General features: G+C 41.7%; 1 protein-coding gene across 6 annotated transcripts in view; it reads right to left on the bottom strand.

Moving 5' to 3' along the window:
- nectin1b (nectin cell adhesion molecule 1b) overlaps positions 1–20,286 on the bottom strand; it is a 149,527-nt gene that overhangs the window by 10,305 nt on the left and 118,936 nt on the right. The window contains exons 8-11 of one of the 6 annotated variants that reach the window (XM_061047066.1): positions 13,808–13,903; positions 7,832–7,933; positions 3,338–3,385; positions 2,072–2,184 (exon numbers count right to left, since the gene is read on the bottom strand). In XM_061047066.1, coding sequence (XP_060903049.1) covers positions 2,072–2,184; positions 3,338–3,385; positions 7,832–7,933; positions 13,808–13,903 — 359 coding nt within the window. Of the gene's footprint in view, positions 1–1,997; positions 2,185–3,337; positions 3,386–7,831; positions 7,934–13,807; positions 13,904–20,286 lie in introns of all 6 variants that reach the window. The other 5 variants (XM_061047065.1, XM_061047069.1, XM_061047068.1 and 2 more) reach the window with 5 other exon arrangements.

Genomic DNA, 20,286 nt, shown 5'->3' with positions numbered 1-20,286 from the left:
TGTTAATGCAGACTGCTGCACATGGCAACGTATTAAAAATGAGGCTACTCTATGCAAAAATATTAAAATCCGGTCATTTGCTTCAGTCGAAGTCATGAGGAGAGGCAGAAGAAACAAGAATCTGTTCCCCCCTGTTGAAACTTTCATATTTGTCTCTGAATAATTGAAGCTGGATGTATGGTTGGACTTGTCAAATTGAGACGTAAAGAGGACTTGCTCGAGCACACTCACAAACCGACACACATTGGATTTCCTCCTTGCTGCTCACTATGTTCTGTGCACGCTGCAAAAAGTCTGCTGCTGCTACACTAGCCGCCTGCTCATGTGTAAAAACTGCAATAAACATTTAGAAGAGTGGCTGTGATGGCTGCCTCCCATGCAGCTTTCCAAAAGCTCTGCCTTTTATTGCAAGGTTTATCGCTGCTGCTCCCCAACCGTCTTCTATCGTGTGCTTTAAGGAGGTTGCCCGCAAAAACACGAGTGAATCTGTTTAGAATAAAAGATAATGATGATGAATTGTAAATCATCTCTTGCCTACTTAGTTGCAAACGCTTGATGCTGAACATATTTTCGAAATGATGTGCTTTACGTTCTCATAGTTTTCTTTAAAGGATCTCAGACGATTTGAGTTTCTGACTTTGAATGGTCGGAATTCAAACTGTATCTCCTGCTGCCAAACAGTGCTCCTGGTGTGGCTTTAAATTGTCTTTGCCCGGGGCGATCAGACCTGAGAGTCACCTCCATAATGAACCAAAAGCTGCAATGCAAGATGAAAAAACAGAAACAATGTGTCTTCTGTCTCTTAGTTATCATTCCACTTGTGTATCATACAATTTAAGAAAAATACAAACAACTTATTCCAGCTGTAGATTTCATTCAGTTTTTTTAAAGCTTTATGCACGACGATGAATTTTTACTTCTACACATTTATGTCCCTGGAACGCAATTGCCTCTAAATGTGAGGGGAATTGCTGCTGCACTATTTCAATAACACACACTTTGCCGAGCGCCTCAGCAGGTCTCAACAATTGCCTGAAGAAAGCTCCTGAATTGCCTGGAGAATAACCTGCCTGTAGAATTGTCATAGAAACCAGTTTAACCAGCCGAACAACATGGCCATTTGTGCCCCTTTATATCCCACTTTGCTGCATGTGTGTAATGATGGTGTTGAGTGTTTCACAGAGGGCTGTGTTTGTGTGTGTGTGTGTGTTTGTGTGAGATGGAAGGATTTCTCCGTCTCTCTCCTCTGGGCTCCAGATGAGATATCAGAGCAGCATCTTGGGAGACAAGAGCTTGTTTTTTTCCCTGCTAGCCAATCAGGGCTGTGGAGTGTGGAATAATCAGCTGAGGAACACATTTTGTTTGTCTGTTTAGAAAAAAAATAATTTTCACCTGATGCATCTGCAATATTTGACACTGTCATCTTGGTTAGGAAACATCTTAAAAACAGCCTAAAGCACAGTGAAACTTTCTACTGCTAAATTCAATTTCACGGACGGTGATTCAACATTTCTCGTAGACGCTCATGCAACGTACACATGCAGCTAAACCTCCCTCCCTAAACCTATATTTTGGCATTAATATGAAATGTTAAACATGGCAGATACTATCTCTACAGACGTCTCTACGATCAGGATTCATGCATTAAAATACTGAAAGACAAGAAGAGGATGAAGTGAGTCACACTTTATATTTTCTGATAATAATCGAGCGCTTTTATGTCCGATCTTGTGATGGGCGCGTAATTATGTGCAGACTAGGTTCTGGTTTGATTGCATCGCTGCACGTCTCTGCCACGAGTGCTATATTGTGTGGAAATAAGAGCCTGAAATATCTCCGCCTCGAATCCAACTTACTGCAGAGCAGCGAGGGGGGGAAATCAAAAGATGGCCAGGACCAAAGAGGTAGGAAGACAAAAGGAACCATGTGAAGAACATAAAAGGGAGGTCTGTGCATGTGGAGGGAGGGGGGGAGGAGGAGTGCATCAGTCTGTGTACCTTGAGGCCAGAGTCTGAGGGGAAAGGCCTATAATGGCATGCGCTAGTGTGAGCTAGGCTGGATGGTTGCATACTCGACAAGATCCCCAGGGCCAGTGAGAGCAGAGCTTCGTGGGCTGGGAGAGGAGGCCAAAGCTGCGGTATCCAGCTCTGCATACTGGACATCACAATCCTTGTGGCCAGAATTCTGGAGACAAGAGAGGCGAGAGGTGTGTGAGGAGTGAGGCAGCCAAAATATGAGAGAGTGAGAGAGACAGACTTTGAGTGGAAGAGAGAGGAGAGATGGGGAAAATGTCGTCAGATGATCTGATGGTCATGGGGACATTTTGAGTTTGTGGTCAGCCGTGTTAGAGAGAAGAGCAAAGAGAAATATGTGAAAGCACGGAACAGGTAAACAAAACAAAAAATCAGACAAACACATAAAGATGACAAACAAAAATCATAAGAGCGGGACAGAAATTAATATGAGACCACAAATAAAAGGTCAGAGGTGGAGAAGGACTTCAGACTTTGTTTACATGCACATGAAGACATTTTCCATCGTCGTGATTCAGGATAATAGATTGTTTATTTTTGTCCGGTTGCATTGTGTTTATGTCAGATCTGTTTGCACGGTTCTGTTGCTCGTGTACATTTCTGAGGAATGATGCAGAGCTCAGAGTTGATGGGGATGAAAACCGGATCTAAACAAAAACAATTGCTGTAAATAAACAAATCAAAACACACACTGGGCAATGTTGCAACTCTAGACCTGTGTCCGTGCAATCTTTCCAAACTCTAAGGACTCATGCGTCCTGATTGGATTTTAGAATCACTCATGGCTGAAACTGCAGGTAATGTGCTGGAAGAGTTTTCTTTCTTATGGAGAACATCAGCGTGCATGTAAACGCAGACAAAAGGCCTTCATTTAACCAGCTTTTGACCACCGTGCACAAACACAAGTCAGATAATTAAGTGACACATTGACTGGATGAGCATTTGGCCGAGTGGATGATTGAGTAAATGACCTTTAATGGGTTAATCAATAAACGACAATGAGGGCTTTCAACGTTGTTTATCTTATTTCAAAAGTTCTCCTCCGAATGTCATCTTCTGCTTCACATGGGAGACCCAGGGGGCAGTATGTCAATAATCATCTTAAAAAATGATGACACTCACTGACAACACAAGTGTATGCACACACTGTGGAGAGTACAGTGTGAAAGATTTCTGTAAAAAAAAACAACAACAACAAAACGGAAGTGTTGACAGAGGCTGGAGAGACAAAATCAAAAGACAGAAAGGTAACAGGGCAACATTCAGGCAAACACGTTTTTGATTTCCTTAAACCCTTTTTTTACCTTACAGCTCCTGGGCGGAACTTTTGGTTTGTGTTGATTTGGCGCCCCCTGTGGACAAAGCAGTATGTAACACTGCTGAAATTGGACAACAGCAACTGTCATTCAAATCCCCTGAGCCAATTGGATGCAGTCTGCAGCCAACAGGCATCTACCCCCTTTCCCCAGGTGCACTAATCACCTGATTGAAACCAATCAAGGAGACAGTCAGAAGGCAGCAGGACACACTCATTCCTAAAACAGTCAAGGAGAGCTTCTGAAAGAAAAACACTGTGCTTTTCAACCCTGGACACAAAGCTGGACTTAACTGAACTGAGACTTCAAGCCCTTGAGGATCTGCTGCTGCTGAGGAGGAATGTTTCAGGACTGAACACTGGTGAGACATCCACAATAGAACATTGATTAAATTGCTGCTCCCAAGTTGAGCAGACGTGTGATGCTGTTACCTGTTTGCCTAAACAGGTCAGGCCATACTGCCGGAGCAAAGAAGATGGCGAGCTAAAGGAGCAACTTCAAAAGACTCAAGAAGATTCCCTCAAAAGGCCTCAAGCCTGGCTGTCTGGTTAAAGGGTGTGGTAGGATTTCCCCTACCTAAATAAACATTTGAATTTGTTGGACATCTGCACACACATAACAAATAACTGCAGTACGTGTAATGTGTTTTGTTGCATTGATTTATACGAATAGAATTGGGAATATTTAGCATATGTTGTATGGAGGGTAAAAAGTGCCCTTAAGAATCTGTTAATTGAAGGCCTATTTTCTTTGATTTAAATTGTGGGATTTTCCTTGATTAAGTTCAAGTGTTTTTTGTTAAAAATTGAACTTTGAAATACAAAACCGGTTATCAACATTCTGTGTCGTGTGTTTAATTAATTCTCCACCAGCTCCAAGAGTCTAACCTACATTAGCCCGGTACACCTTAATTTGTTACATCTTGTTTTTTTGATAATTTATTATTTCGAAATACATATTTTACTTAAAGTAAATTTTGTATCCTGAGTGTTACAAGTACCTCTCATTTCCTTGCCTTTTCTTGTCCTGTACATGTGTACGTATCATTTTCTGATGAAAAATCACATCTTGCGTTCTATTTAAAGCCAGATGTATCACTCAGCAGAAATCTTTGTCTTGACCTGACACCGACCCTGCAGCAGCAGATTTAGACTTTTATACTTACAGAATAGAAATAATCCTTCTTGTTGCTGATGGTTTTGCATTTTTATTAAAGTCATGGATATTCATGTCCATCTGTTTCATAACCAGCTGAAAACTCCCCACAGGAGCTTTTAAAGGTGATTACGTTTATGGTGAAGAAACTGACAAAAGGAGGATGTTTGTGTGGAGACGGAGTAACAAACTTCTCAGACTGCGCTGAGGTTTGTAAAACTGAGCTGAAGGGTGACAAGAATCAGAAGATAATGTACAAGTTTATTCTGCGGCGATGTTTGTTAAGCAGCAGCTAAAATCCTCAGAATCTCCTTTGCTGCTGCTGCTGCTGCTTCGGGTTTTTTTTTTTATGTTTTCAGAGAGTCAAAATCGACTGCATGAGAAAGTCGGTGATTGGATCATATCGTTGTATCTTTCCTGTTCGTCTGTTGGCTTGTTCCTGGTAATGAAAATGTTGTCGATGTGAGGGCGCTGTGACAGTAAATGCACAGCAGAGATGTCAGCTGTCATCGTCAGCTGTATATATATGATGAGGGGGTGTGAGGGCTGAACTGCAATGAGATGATACCCCCCCCCCTCCCCCCCCCGATACATCTGTGTACCTTATTTCCACCCGAGAAAGGATTACACAGAAATGATTGAATCTTTTACACATTTTCGCATTAATAATTCAGGTCTGTGCAATCTCTCCAGCGTTGCATATTTACGCAGCACTCACCCCCCTGCACTTGCTGGATATTTAAATATCTGTCGTATTTGTCATGACCAGGGAGCAATCAGGGGGAAAATTACAGCCACATCGCACTCCAAAATTGGCAGATAGTGTTTTGCCTCGGGAGAATCATCATTAGTAACAGTCGGCGCTCAGCAGTCAATGCATGTCTCTCTCAAATAGTGTTTTAAGAAGCTCACTGATGCCCCATTCATCTTAAGAGCGGCCCTGAACTTCACTTTAAGTGCTATGTTATTGGAGATAAGAAATGAATCTGAGGAAAATCTACCCTCTGTGTCCAAAGATTATCAGAATTTAACATCTGGTTCCTTTGAGCGTAGAACTGAGGATGATAGCTTAATATCCTTGAATGAGTCAACAGAAAATCCAAATCAATCTGTTCGGGGGGGAAAAGGCGGATCGTAATTCAGTTATCCTTGAGAAAAGACGAGTCATTTAATAAACACATTAATGCAGAGCATCAGAAAAACAACACACTTACACACAACCTGAGGTGAAGTTTAAGAAGGGGGTTAAGCCAGAATAGTGTGCATCTCTGTCAAATCAAGGGGAAATCATTTTTTTTTACCAAACACAGCAGACAGAAAGCAGATTAAAGACATGTTCAGTTTATAAACCAGAGTGGCCGGTCTGGTTTTAACAGCCAATTATTTATTCTGACTGCTTGTTTACATATTAAAATGTACTTTATGGACAAGTGTGTAACTTTGAAAGACATCTAGTGGTGAGATTGAAAATTGCAGCTGACTGATAACCACTCTCAAAGCGTTGTAGGAGAAGTGTTGTTGAAGCAGAAACTTGTCAGAGTTTAGTTTGTCCATTCTGGGCTTCTGTATGAACATTCAAGCCCTGTGGAGAAGAGCTAACTCCTTCTGTAGAGATATACGGACTTTTAGAGGCAGAGTTCTTGACCTTATCTGTAACACTTAACTGACTGTGGAAAAAATCATAGACTGGATTAAAGTCGATGTCTCGCTTTTGGCTATAAAAGCACAGAGCCAATGGTTAAGTGCCTTAACCTGCTTTCTTTCTAATGGCCAGCAGGGAGAAACTACATGGGTTGCAAATAAAACCAACTACCTGCCTTTTGGCCACCATGGACAAATATTCAATTTTCTGATGAATTGATGTTCTCAATTACTTTTAATGTCTTCCCCCCGAAGCTAATTCTGTACATGATGGTCCTATTTAGACTTAAATTGATAATACGGTTGGGAATGCTTTGGGGCAGACTGATTGACAAGTCCCACGTCCTCCAAGTACTCCATGGTCACTATGACTAAAATGAATTTAAAAAAAAAATAGAATGTGATCAGACTGCCTAACTTACCAACCAATTGGAGACAGCATGGTAGCTACATCCACCTCTCATATTCAGCCAATGATACAAAAGATACTTTAGAAGGATTCATTCTTTGCAGGTTTTGGTCTCCTCAGTGGATTGGTCTCCAATGGAAAAAACAACAAAATATCCCCTTTTCTTATCTTCCAGAGTTCAAGGCCTGAACTCAATGTACTCAAAGTTAATACTGAAAATATTTTGATTATTTTGTTAAACTGTTTAATAAGAGAAAGTGCATGGAGGTACAACGAGCGTATAGCAAATGCAGGAGTGAATTTTAACACCCACATGTTAATGTCGTTACTTTCTGCTCTCTGGTGCACCTTCCTCTCCACTTTTAACAGCAGATGTTTCCTTGTTACACGCAACATGACACTCTCACCTTCATTAGCAATACAGTAAGTGCTGCTGATACTAATTTCAAACAGACTGTTCCTGTCTGCTACTGTGTGGCTGCTGCATTTACCGCTCTGAGACTCATTTGAAAGGATTTCTCTCTGCCGGCACACACATTGCACACTCTCGAGCCTTCGCATGCACACAAGCTGTCTTAAAGTCCCAGAGTTTTTTTTTTTTTTTTTTTTAACTCAAAGCCGAGACTCCAGCCAAAGCAAATAAAGCCTCAGAAAGTCTCCGGCATCTGTGGCACTGAGGGAGGCTCCGCACAGTTAGCAGAGGCCTCTGATACAACAAGGCAAACACTTCACAGTCAACAGTTAGCACTCAGGGGCGATGATGTACTGTCGAGCATCACACTGCAATTTATCTGCACACGGTTGCCATGCAAACACACACGCGTAATTATGATGGATTAGAGGAAGAGGAGGCAGGGTGAGGCAGAGGGCAGAAGCAGGTGATGAGTGTGGGGTCAGAATGTAAAACTAACGCTGCACAGACACACACACACACACACACAGAGGAAGTCAGCTGGCCCAGAGTAGGAGATAAAGGTGAGCGGTTCAGATGTAAATGATGAGATAAGGAGCTTAGTCAGAGCACCCAGTGGATTTACTGGTCAGCTTGTTAGAAAAGCTCTCGTCCATTTTTTAACACCCGACAAGCAGCGGGGACATCAGCTCGCTGAAAGATCCTCGGTGACATTCGGGACGCGTCACAGTGCTGCAATTCATTTGTAAATCAATTCTAAAATACCTCCGAGCACAACGTCACACATAAAATTCAAGCCTTTCACCGGAAATTACTGCGGGCCGACGGCAGAGGCTCTGAACCCGCTCATGGCGTCACAACTCACCGGCTTATCAGTGAAGGGGGTCGACTCAGAGGGCGCCATGTCATAGTAAGGAGGCTGAAGAGGGAGCTTCTGCATTTCCTCGTCCTTGTCCAGGTGAACCACCTGTGGGAAAACACAGAGAGCTCAGAGAGACTCGTAATGAGATCATAAAATATCCACAATCCAGCCAGGTCAAGCAGTTTAAACAGGCAAGGTTACTTTTCAATTTGCACTTCACAGAAGCCACTGCCTTTGTCGCATATATATTAGTTTAGAGCTACAACACTTCAGCAGCAGAATCAGCATGAAATTTCTTTTTTTTGACTCTGTGTTCTCACATTTGTTTTTTTCAGTGGTAATGAGCAGAAAAGAAAGATGTGAAATCTGACAAGAAATGCAGCCTGACAGCAGTTTGAACTTTTATCCACTCTGCTGAACTCCATGTGCGCATCACAGATATTGTGTCAAATTAATCACTTCCATATCACACAAAAGGTCTGATGCAAACTTCTGTAACAGAGTTGCACAAGTTCTGATGCTTTCAGTAAAGATGCATGGGCTAGCTAGCCAGTGTTACTCAGCTGGGCAGGGAAAGAACTGCAGGAAGTTGAATACAAATGAAGGGGATTCCAAAAAACAGATACGGTGCAGATTAAATACAGCTCGTGAAACATCGAGTGATATCGAGTGGAGGTAACGTTAATATAGTTTTGGATGTACTGTGAAGGTTTAATGACTCGCAACTGAATCACCTGAAATTCAAAATGTAGCCTCATCCACCTGCAGAAACTTGTCTTAATATTTTCTTTTTTGTTTGTGAATTGGCTTTGTCCTATTCAAGAGGAATATCTTCTCTGACATGCTGAGTGCAGATACCTCTAGAGGGGAACATTTAAGATTGAAAAGCAAAAAAAAAAAGACTCTTCAAAGTGTCTGATGCTTGTTATTTTTGTTATTTTCTGTGATATGTATGAAACACGCAAAGGCTTTCACTTCTGTGTAACCAGTTTGAACATTTAACCAAACAGGAGACGCCAGAAGTCAACGCAACACAACAAGATGTCTGCAGGGAATCATTTGGGAATGTATGACAGACAATGAGCTAGAGTATTATGCAGGTCATTTAATGGTCACTTTTGTGCAGTGTTTTACTTAAAAACATTTGAATTTCATTATCACTGCATAATTCTCTGAACAGCTAAAGGAAGTTTGTTCTCTGGTGTAGACAGAAGAACTTTCAGAAATCAAATATTAAGGCGTAAATGCGAGTTATTCATGTTGAAAGAGAGCAGGCACATGGAATGAAGGGTGAAGATGATGGAACTAATCCTGTTTCACTTTAAATATATACATCAAAACAACATGAGTCACACCATGAAACTGCACGTACATATTTTTTTGTAACCCAAGGCTCCTTTTTTTCCCCAGAGACATAAAAAAACAAGAGATGACACATCGTGACAGCTGCTTTTTTCTTAAAGTATCAGCAGACTTTGGGGGCTGAGGCATGTATCTGAAGTTGTGTTTAAATTCAAGATGCAGTTCTCAGGTTTTCTGCAGCATTTAAGGGAACTGCAGGTGGTCAAAGTGGTCCTCTATAGTTTTCCTTCTGCAGGTGGCCGATCTAAAAGTTTCGGCACAGCGTGCTCCTAATTGATCTGTCAAACTCTGTAATAACCACAATAAGTTTGATGCCGCTGACAGCCGAGTACCTTTTAAGGGTTTCTTACAGTATATTCAAAACAGGCTCTATACACTTTCAATGACAGGGCGGAATTAATTAATTCTCTAATGACAAATGAACACTCACAAAACATTCATTAAACTTTCATCAGACATGCGCATTGCACTGAAGAAAGGAAAGGAAATGAATGAAAGTCACGGAGAACAATGAAGTCATGGAGGTAATACATGTGAGATTTATACAAAAGATGTTGAACAGAGTGTCTCCTCTCCACACCTCTGTACGGCTCACTTTGAGGGATCAAAAGGCTGCCAAATGCCGCTTGATCCCCATTTCTATAACTCTGAAAAAAAGGCGTTTGAATGACAGAGAAAATGCACTTTGTGAGTGTGAACGTTTCCGTTCATATCACATCGAAAGGTGAAGGATTTAAGTGCAGAGTGCTCGATTGTGTTGAGCTGCAGCAGCACACCTCGTATGTGTTCATTAGTTTGGAGCATGAAGACATCGGCCTCCTGCACGGTTGTCGCGTTTTTGGCTCGCTCAGTAACACACAGCGAGTGTTGGCGATGCAGCGAGCGCCGAAGTTGATACTTTGGCTGCGTTGCTGATGTTGCTCTGTGCATTGGGCGATGATAAACCCACAATTCTGCCAATATTCTTCAGGACAGTCGAGTCACCTAGCAACCCATCGTGAAATAAAGCTGTAATATTCAACTCTATCAGGTTCCAACTGTGATAAAGTGCTTTACCTGACGCCTGAGTGTGTCTTTAAAATGTCATTAAAACCTTAAATCAGGTTTTTCATTGGTGTTCAGGTCTTGCTGGACTGAGCAAAAACAAACTCAGCAGCAAAAAGAAAAATAATACAGTTTAACTTGTTGAGTTAGAATTAACCATATTTGTCATTATTTCTTTTTTACTAGATAACATGGGCACAGGAAGTAGGGGTGCTGAGGGGGAAGCAGCTGTTCCTAAAATCAGGCTCAAATAAAACCATTGCGTCCTTATATGGCGGTCTTTCCACAGCAACGATAAACATGTCCTGTCTGTCACGGGAGCTCTGCCATGATGGCCGCTACAAAAGACACAGGGTGTTAAAACTGCATTTTTAATTAAATTAGATATTAATTTATATAGATATTACACCTTAAAGTCTAGAAAAAACTGGTATGAAAATTATTTATTTTCTAAATAAAGTCAACCAAAACGTACCCTGCAGCTGTAAACAGTCACAGTGAACAATGTTTTTATTGGAGATTGTGCACAGGCGCTCCAATGCCGATTACCTCAGTCATTTAAAGTATCAGCTCATCAGGATGATTGACAGCTACGTTCTCGTCCTGAGGAAGAGTTTTTTTTCATCATGTTTATGATTTAAAGTTGTTTCTCAGACTATCCTTCAACAATGTCTTCTGGATGAAAATAAATGACTCGATGTTCAAGGGCCAGTCGGTGTTACATCATGAACGTCTGTGCAGTGTGTCTTACAGCCCAAAATAGAAGAAAAAAAAACCTTGGCCCTTCAAAGTGTTTTCCTGTGGGTAATCACATATATTCTGTTCTGCACATGCCCCCTCGTATAACGCTGATGCTTCTTGTTTATGCATCCGTGATTATTGTTCATTCATGCAGACTTTACTCATCATGTCATGAACCTTCTGTGATATTTTTTCCTTTTGCTTACTTTTATTTTTCCGGATGTGAGCTTGATGAGTGTGCAGATTTTTTTTTTTTTTTAAAGCAACTACGGCCATGGAAGGGAACACAATAAATCCAGTTAAGTGTCTATTACGGGCTCACCTTTCTGCTAATCGCCAGTGAGGCAGGCATTAGATGCCTTGCTCATGCACTCCTCTGCAGTCGTTGTGCGGGGAGGAGAGGACATTACCTTCCTCTCCTCCATTACTTCCTCTGCCCAGCTGACCCTGACCTTGGAGCTATAAAGAGTACCATAAAGTTGGATTCAAAATCTCAGTAGTGCTGATACGCGGTGGCCGACTCTGGGGTTAGGTGAATCTTCAATTATTCACATTCTAATAATTCTTTTTTACACGTTATCTCCCCAATTTGGAATGGCCAATTATTCTGCAACACAGTCCTTGACAACAGTAAAGGTCTCTGCGAGCTCACGGTGACCTCTGAGGACTCGTGTGCACTGAACCGACCGTTTAATGTGCACACATCACATACTACGGTGCACTTCTTGTTGTTTGTGTTACAGACAAATCTACAGCAAACAGCATAAAGTGGAAGCCACTGGGAGGGTTGATGCAAAACCAGGAAAATCCGAGGATTTCCTTTAAACAGTATACTGACGTGATGAAGTTCATTGCAATATAAAGATTGTGTTCTCATGCAGGCTAGACAAGAGAATATTGTTCTTGAATTGAAATGCTGGTCACACACTGAGACACAAAAGGAGCTGTGCAGAGTTGATGCAACTTTGAGAGCTATGCTTTTACATTTTGAGAGAAGGGCTTTGGAATGTGTTTGGACACAAATCAAAAGGCATTTTGCAAGTTTGTGGTGAAGTTTTGTAATCGTGGTTTGAGTGCACACACAGACGGGCGCAAAAGCAATGCGGCCTCCACTGTGTCTCCTTCAAAACTCACCAGCTGTGTCCAAGCAAAGTGAAGACCTTTTTTGAAGAAGGGGGTCACCGCCTGAGGCTAATGCTAATACAGGGCTCATTGTCATGGCCAGGTTTGGTCATAACTTTATTAAGCCCTGGTATAGAAGACAACAACATACCTGACTTTTTCAAACTAACAGTAAACAACACATTATGACATCAGGATGACACAAGCAATCAAATATAGCCAAGACACGGATCAAAACATGTTGTTCTAATCATGCAGTCATTGTCTTTGCTTCTCAGATGAAAAAAATAATGTCTGTTTCACCAACATCAACAATTTGTTTATTTTCCCAGCTGTGAGCACTCAGTGAGAAATGGACCATATTTAGTATTTGCACTCGTCCTGCATGATTCTTGCTGATTCAGCGATTTAGTGCGTTCAGCTTGGATAAAAAAAACTTTCCATCGTCTTTAACCTGCAAGCAAGTAACTTCACCAGCACGGTACAATATGATGTCCAATGCCGTCATGGACCTCTGCATGTTTGTACATCAAAGCAGTAACACTACCAAAGACTCAACATGAATCGGTGACTGTGAGTGTTTGTTCTTTTCCCTACAGATCGGTGATGAGAGGGAACTCACTAATCCCCTCCATGTTGAGATGTCAGTGTGTCTCAGTCTCCTCTGGGTTTCAAAACAAATAATGCTGTTAAATGAAACTGTCTATAACACTCTAGTGGTACTCCTTAATCAACATACTATTCTTAAGGTACGGTCCAAATACAGTAGAATGAATCAACACAATAAAGGTAAACAAGGGATAAGTCTCGAGTCAGACAAGCTGCATACACTGCGACTGTAAATCCACTTACTTCAGACAAACAAACGTGTTTCCACCTCAAACAGGGTCTGTTTCATATCTCTGCTGCACTGTGAGCTCACTATTTATGTTTCAAAACGGACCCACTTACCATTACTTTACTTATTAAAAGGGAAGTTAAGGAGCAGCAGTGATTACATTGTAATGACACTACATGTTAGTGGCTTCCCTTGGAGAAAGAGACGTTTCTATATTTAGACATCCAAGCACTCTAAGCTAATTGTGCTCTAACTGGATTGTGGAAGGAAGTCTGTGACAAGAGCCGGTCCAGAGAAGACGAGGAGAAACACTCAGAGTGCTTTGAAAGACAGAAAATCTTTTACAACATTCGGGAGAATAGTCACTCAACTTTCTTTCCCATGTTCATCTTTGATTATTGCTAAAAAAGTCCAACTGATAAAGAGAGAACTCACTCAAGTGTTGAATAGTTCAGTGTTATGTGCATTTTTGTGCATGTTCTGACTGGTATAAAATACCTTTTTTTTCAAAGCTTTTGAGCTTCAATCTGCAAAAAACAAGTGGCAAAATGTAGAAACTGAAATCTGTAATGTTCTGAGAGTCGAATTATTATTCATACACGAACAAAAATCTTTCTTCTCGACTTTTTCCAGCCAGAGCCATGGTCAAACTGCAGCGTGATGTCAGGGTGAACTTAAGGCAGCAGCAGGTTAAAGTCAGAAAAAATGGATATGAATATTGTTTTTGGCCTCAATCTGTAAACTTTCACACAGAATAGTGTCCGGAATTTGACACCAAAACCTGTAGAGTTCTTAGAGTTTAAGACAGATAAGCTCGAGAGGAGGAGAAAAACTAGAAAAGAGGAGGAAGAATGGGAGGAGGCGGATCTTACCTGGATGTCATCGGATGTCAGGTGTCCCTTCATGTCACTGTTCTTCTTCTTGGGCGGGGGCGGGGCAGGCTTGTGGGCGGGTGGGAGGTCGGTCCTGTTAAGAGAGCGAGAAGATAACATGACACTCAGCACTGCAGCAGTGATGGTCTCTTCCTTCCTTCCCTCACCTTCTACAGCACTCTATAATGAGAAGTCCTGCCTGCACTTGCCTTTTTCACTCTTTCCTCGGATTTTGAAAGACCTGGTGTCGGTGGCTTTGTTGCGGCGGCAGCCATTCCCCCTGCCCTTTCAAAGGCTCTCGCTGGAGAGACACTGTGCTAATGAGAGTGGGCTGTAATTGGACACTGAGGTGAGGGGGTTGGGGAATGGAGGGGGTATAGAGGGCAGGGAGAAGGGCATGTGTGAGTCAAGTCCTCAGGGTGGATGGAGCCTCATAAAGTGGGCCGAGCGGGACAAACACCCTGCCCACTGTGCGGCCCTCTGTTTGCGCGACACGAGCTGTGACTGAGGGCTCAGCGGGCGGGCTTCACTTCCACCTGCATCCCTCCTACATACATCCCCTACTCCCAAGACGCTCAGCACCAACCCCCTCTGTTGACACACCTGGGGAAGAACAAAGCCTCAGCAGCTGAACACCTGTGCTCATTTACATGCCGCCATTAGCGGACTGTAAACAACCATTTTCTTCAAATCAACAGAGGAGAATTTCACTGGTGATAAAGGCCACCCCGGCACACAGTCGAAGTTGATACGATTATAAAAAGGGGAATTAAAAAGAGAGCAGGAGAGACAGCCGTAATTGAAGGCTTGATGTCGAAGTTGTTTGAAGTGCATCCGGATAATTATTTCAGACAAGGAAGCAGAAGGCTTGTTGCTGCGAAAAACGCTACAAAGAAAACCCCCTTCCCACAAACACGCTGGCAGTCAGATGTCATCTGCTGCCTTCTGACATGATATCAGGAGTGATCAAAGATAATGAAGTGGAGCACAGACACTGAGCTGTGTACCTACATGCATTATCTGCAGCTCCTCCCCGCCCTCCCATTCGCACTGGTTCACGTCCTGATTGAATAACATGACCTTTCCGCAAGGCCAAGCCGGCGTTTTAATGTGCAGAAAATTTGTGCATGAGTGCACCTCTTAACTCTTTCTTTCACGCTCATTATTTCCAGTCCGTATCACCTTGTCTCCAGACAGGGCTGCCGTGCCACTGCCAGATTCATGTGGCACCCTCTTCAGCCCGCCTGCAGCACAGAGACTCAGCGAGCGGCACAGAGAGAGAGGCGGCGTGCGGCAAGCTCCCCCCTCGCCTGCAATAACCTCTTCCATCGCAGAGCCTTGAGAGGAGAGGCATCCATTTTGTCAGAGGCAGATAATTAAGAGTCTTATGGAAATGTAGTTTCTGCAGGTACAGCAGCGTGCTCATTATAAAGTATTGTAATCCTTTGCTGATGATTGACTGGATTCAGATACGGGTGAGAACATTTCAAAAGAAGCTCCGACAGCAGACATGATCATTTTCGTTCAAGAAATGTTTGAGAGAAAATGTAATCTTCACCTTTTTTTCTGTCGTCTGAACACACTGAGACACCAAATCACGACATTTGTTTGATTCACTGAAACAAAAAGCCAATGAATACTTCATGTTTTCATATAATTGGGATTTTATTAGAAGAAACTGCAGAAACATCCAACATATGAGACAATATTTTGAACACAAATCAGATTTTTCTCTTCTTGTTGGACCTGCTGTGTACAAACAGGATGTGTTTATGTAGGATGCTCTATTTGCATTCAGACCCTGCAGCCTTTTGTAACTAACATTTGATCCCACAGGACCCCTGATGATTGCATTTCATTGCACATCGTGTCTTGGAGGCAGTTCAAACAGGAAGTGTGGTAGAGCCTCATGTGCAGAATGAGTTTATTAAATCTGACCCAACATGAAGGAACCCCTCATCTCGTGCCTTCCTCTGCATAGCAACCACCTTCTCTTCCTTTAGTGGTTAAAAATCAGCTATGTTTGCAGCCGTGTTATTCACAAGCAGCCGCCTCAGGAGACTGTCAGTGTGCTCGAATGGGTGACACAATAGCAGATAAAACGGGGTGAAGGGTGTCATCGCTGTGTGATGAAGCGGCATGTATGTGCAGAGTGACAAACATGCAATGTTGCTGTGAGCTCAGAGCGCATGAGACAAACATACAGGATGTGTGCGCTCAGTAACTCAAAACATGTCGCTACTGTATATCATTCTGTAGCTGAGTGTTATCGATGAGATTTAAATGTGAGAGAAAATTATAAAAAGGCCACCTACCAAAGTTCAACTAGTCTTTTTGAATATTAAAGGTCACATATTATCCTACTTTTCAATCAGTTTAAATAAGTCTCAGAGCTCCCTTAAAAAAATATATTTGAAGTTTCTTGCCAAAAATCAACTCCAATCCTGTATTTGATCATGCCTATAAAGCCCCCTATAAAGTATTTTCTATCAGGAAAGGCTGTTTCTGTGTCTGTAGCTTTAAATGCAAGTAAAATGTGTTGGACCATGCCCTTCTGGAAGGGGATGTGGTTTGGGCTTTCTTGCACCATGCCCTATTGTTTACGGTGAGAAGGCAGACTCAGAGGGCAGAACAAACACCTAGCTGTGGGAGTGTCACCCACCTGGGGGAGGGGTTACTGCCCTTTGTGATGTCATGAAGGGAAAACTCCAAACGGCCTTTTTGAGCACACATTTTCTGAAAGTGGAGCAGGCAAAAGATGATGAGGGTAGACAGACTAGGGGCACATGTCAGTGTTTGAAAAAACATGTTAACGTGTATTTTGTATAATATGTGACCTTTGTGTGACATTACTTAGAATATTGAGAGCTGAATATTTTCAAAAAGGTGCAATACTTATTCACTTATTTGTGAAAAGCTCCTATCTTTGCTTTAAGCGTGAAACTGCAGGACTAAAGCTTCCAGCAGCATCACATTCAAAACATTAACAGCTTCTGTATGCATGATCATGTCTCTGTTTGCATCCATCCAATGATAATTCATTTTTTCCCAATTTTGGTCTGATTGATATGGTTGTTGGTTTCAGTTATGATGATGCTGAACTTACTTAAGTAATACGTGAGATCGACCAGCACGGTAACATCACTTCATGGCTGATGTGCCAAGAAAATAAGCGGTCAGATGTTCCGACAGATTTTGAATAAACCGACAGTTTAGACGGATTAACCCATTTTAAAAGAGCTAAACCCAAAAGTGAACACAACTGAAATATTTTGGAGCACTAAGTACTGAAGTGCAGTGACATAAACCAGGAAGTCTGTAAACTGTTATTTATTTTTACAACAGACAATCTGGTAAAAAAAATAAAAAATAAAATCACCATTCTCCTTGGTTTTTTTATTTGACTAAATATAGCTGGACTGTGTGATTGTGTTTCTTGTCCCATCTGATATTCTGTCGGTGACGTCACCATGCACTCAGATCTCAGCAGAAAACATTGGGAGGAATATTACAGATAAGGATTATGGCTAACACCGAGAACAACGGAGCCAAAATGTAACAGCCTGAAATGATTCCTTTCAAAGAGAGAGAGAAAAACATTTGCCCAAACACTTTAATTTTTATGTTGGTCAAGATGCTTCCATTTGTTTTTTTAAAGTCTTACATTTCCTGTCCAGCACTCTAAAATGTGCATGTGCATCTTTTACTTTAGCATCAACTTCAGTGTGCACACATTTCCATGCTCAGAACTAGCTTAGAGTTAGCACGTAGCAAGTGGGTCACAGAAAGATTTCCATATGCAAACCCAGAATATACAGTATAGTTGTACATAATAAATTCACATGCATGTGACATGACAGACTAATTGAAGCAGGATTGAAATGTAAATGTAAGTTTTTTATTGTCTGAATAGTTTATTAGAAAAGCTTCACAGCAGCAGCAGCAGCAGCTGTGGAGTCATTTGAATACAGAACGCATTTTTCCTCATAATAATACTGAACCACAGCGAGCTGCAGCTAAATAATTAAATGACTTCTTCCCCATTCAACGCTTGCTTTCAAGCTAAATAAGATTAGCCTTTGATCTAAATTATATATATATTTATTTTGCCCTTCTTCCGGCCTCGTGTGAACGTTGTTGATTAATGTATGCAGACTTTCTTGTTTTAACATTTCTGAGCGAGCGGCTGTGGAGATTCAACCTTTTCACTGGATTGTCACTGGAAATAAAGCCATGTGAAGTAAAGACAGTATCATCTCAAAGAGTAAGAAAGAGGTTAAGTAAGAGCTGATAGGCTGTGCAACATTAAACATTGATCAAGGCTGTTGCTATGCTTTGACGCATACATTTCAATAATGCTGGAAAAATGTTCATAGCTCAATCTGTGTATCATGCTCTGCATTTTCTCCCTCCATACTGTACATATATTCTGTGAAAGAATCCGTGCCAATCTGTGCACTTAAAGTTTGCTCCGTCATCATCAAGCTTTTACAATACAGTGACGTCCATCTTAGCCTGACCACCTCATGTGCATCTCTTTCGTGTGATCACACACACACACTTCCTCCGCGCTGGCTGTGATGCAGGCAGCGTGTGGGCGTCGGCTTTGTGAGCCGCAGACACTAATGAAAGCTGACAAGCAGCACAAGCCTGCAGGGAGCAGAAAGCACTGGGCAGGAGAGCTACATTCAAGTTTGCACTGTTTCCTACTCAGACATCCACCTTGAAGACCTCGCTCCGCCTCGCTCTGTTGGCTACAAAAGGCTCAGGGCAGCTTAAGGGGAGATTTAAGGGGGATAGCGACGAGAAAACATAACTAATCCTTAAACTGAGGAGAGTAATCTGTGAGGGAAGATTTACAGCAAAGAAAATGACTTTTACAATGCACTCACAGAAAAGTCACCTTATATTAGACGTTTTCACAACAATGAGGCGTGTCTTTTTTTTTTTTCGGAGCTGCAGATTGTCAGAGTTAAGACATTTCTGAGAGTGTGTTAGAAAACACTTTGTCTGTCTGCTGCATGTGAGGGAAAGTGAAGTGTCGCATCCCCAGAAGGGTTTGGATTAAAGTATGACCACAGCCTCTCGCGTGCACAACAATGTGAAGTGTTTGAGCTGATCCTCGGTGCTCTCATTGATTTCTGTTGATCACAATCTTATTTGGCAATTTAAATGCTAATGATACTTTTAATTGCAAGACGGGATAAATGTGATTTGATCTTTAGGAGGCAATTACTTTCATGCTTTGTCTCGCTCCGATCTTTTCAAAAGGCGGACAACAATTACTCTGCAGAGCTCAGCTTTTTCCCTCATTTCTCACAAGAGAAGAAAGAATGAAACAAAAATCACTTCATGTTTTTTTTTTCTTTGACAAGTTTATCAAAAACTATTTCTGTCATTAGATGAAGGTTTTGATTCTGAGGACATTTAACTTTACAATTATACACACACGTCCAGTTTCCAACCTTTAGGCATTGATGCTAGATTACAGACACTGCCATAGAAAAGAACATGAAATAAATGATATTTTTTTTAGACAGTTGTACTGCATAAAGAACATTCTGTACAGAGACCAAGCACCAAGTTTAACTCATAAACAACAACAGTGAATGGTTCAGATTCACACCATAATAGTCCATGTTTCATGACTCAGAAAGACAAGACAGACAAGTCCTACTTTGGTTACAGCTTAAAGCTAGAAGGTGTCCAACACTGAATTTCCATTGATCACATTTGAAAGGTCTCCACACAGCAAAGGTTAAAGCACTGACGACCAGTTCATAAATCAAAAAGGTACACAAGAACAAATCATATCTCGGCAAATCAAGTCTCCGAGTGCGGTCTTGTAAAATATGCTCCTAAAAGAAGACATCCATTTTTACAGCTGCGACATCCCATCTTTTCTCTTTTACTTCAATGTCAGTTCATTAATACTTTGAAGTGTCCTCTAACATCTCGATGATGCTACAAAACTACCTCCGGTCGGAAAAAATGAAAGAATTGTTCATTGTTCGAGGAGAGAAGTCTTGATATGTTTGTTGACATCCAGCTCATAATTCATCATCCTTTTACATTCTGCATGTGATTCTTTCAGATATGTTGGTGTTGGAGTGATTTATACCAGCGAGTATTTGTAACTGTGTCAGAAGGAGCGGCACGTCAGGAACACTAGCCACCAGATTCATTTTTTTTTTTTCCCAGGGGAGCGGTGTCGTGATTGGCAGCGCTTTTTCGACATTTTGGAGGTCATACATCACGCCGTGGCACAAGACAGAGCGATGAACACATTATTTCAGAGAACATCGCTTTTGACAGTGCCCATCTATTTTGATAATCAGTTGACTATTGTGCCAGTGCAGCCTCTAAAGGGCCAGTGATTTATTAGGATTGACCAATTTGGAGTCACATCATGTGCTGCTTTGTGAGGGCAAACAGAGGCGTGACTGGCGGTGCAGTCAGCCATGTTATCAAATGCCCAG

This window comes from Labrus mixtus, chromosome 9 (assembly GCF_963584025.1).
Source record: "Labrus mixtus chromosome 9, fLabMix1.1, whole genome shotgun sequence".
Classification (NCBI taxonomy): domain Eukaryota; kingdom Metazoa; phylum Chordata; class Actinopteri; order Labriformes; family Labridae; genus Labrus; species Labrus mixtus.
The sequence above is the reverse complement of the archived record's forward strand: the minus strand, read 5'-3'. Positions and strand labels throughout refer to the sequence as shown.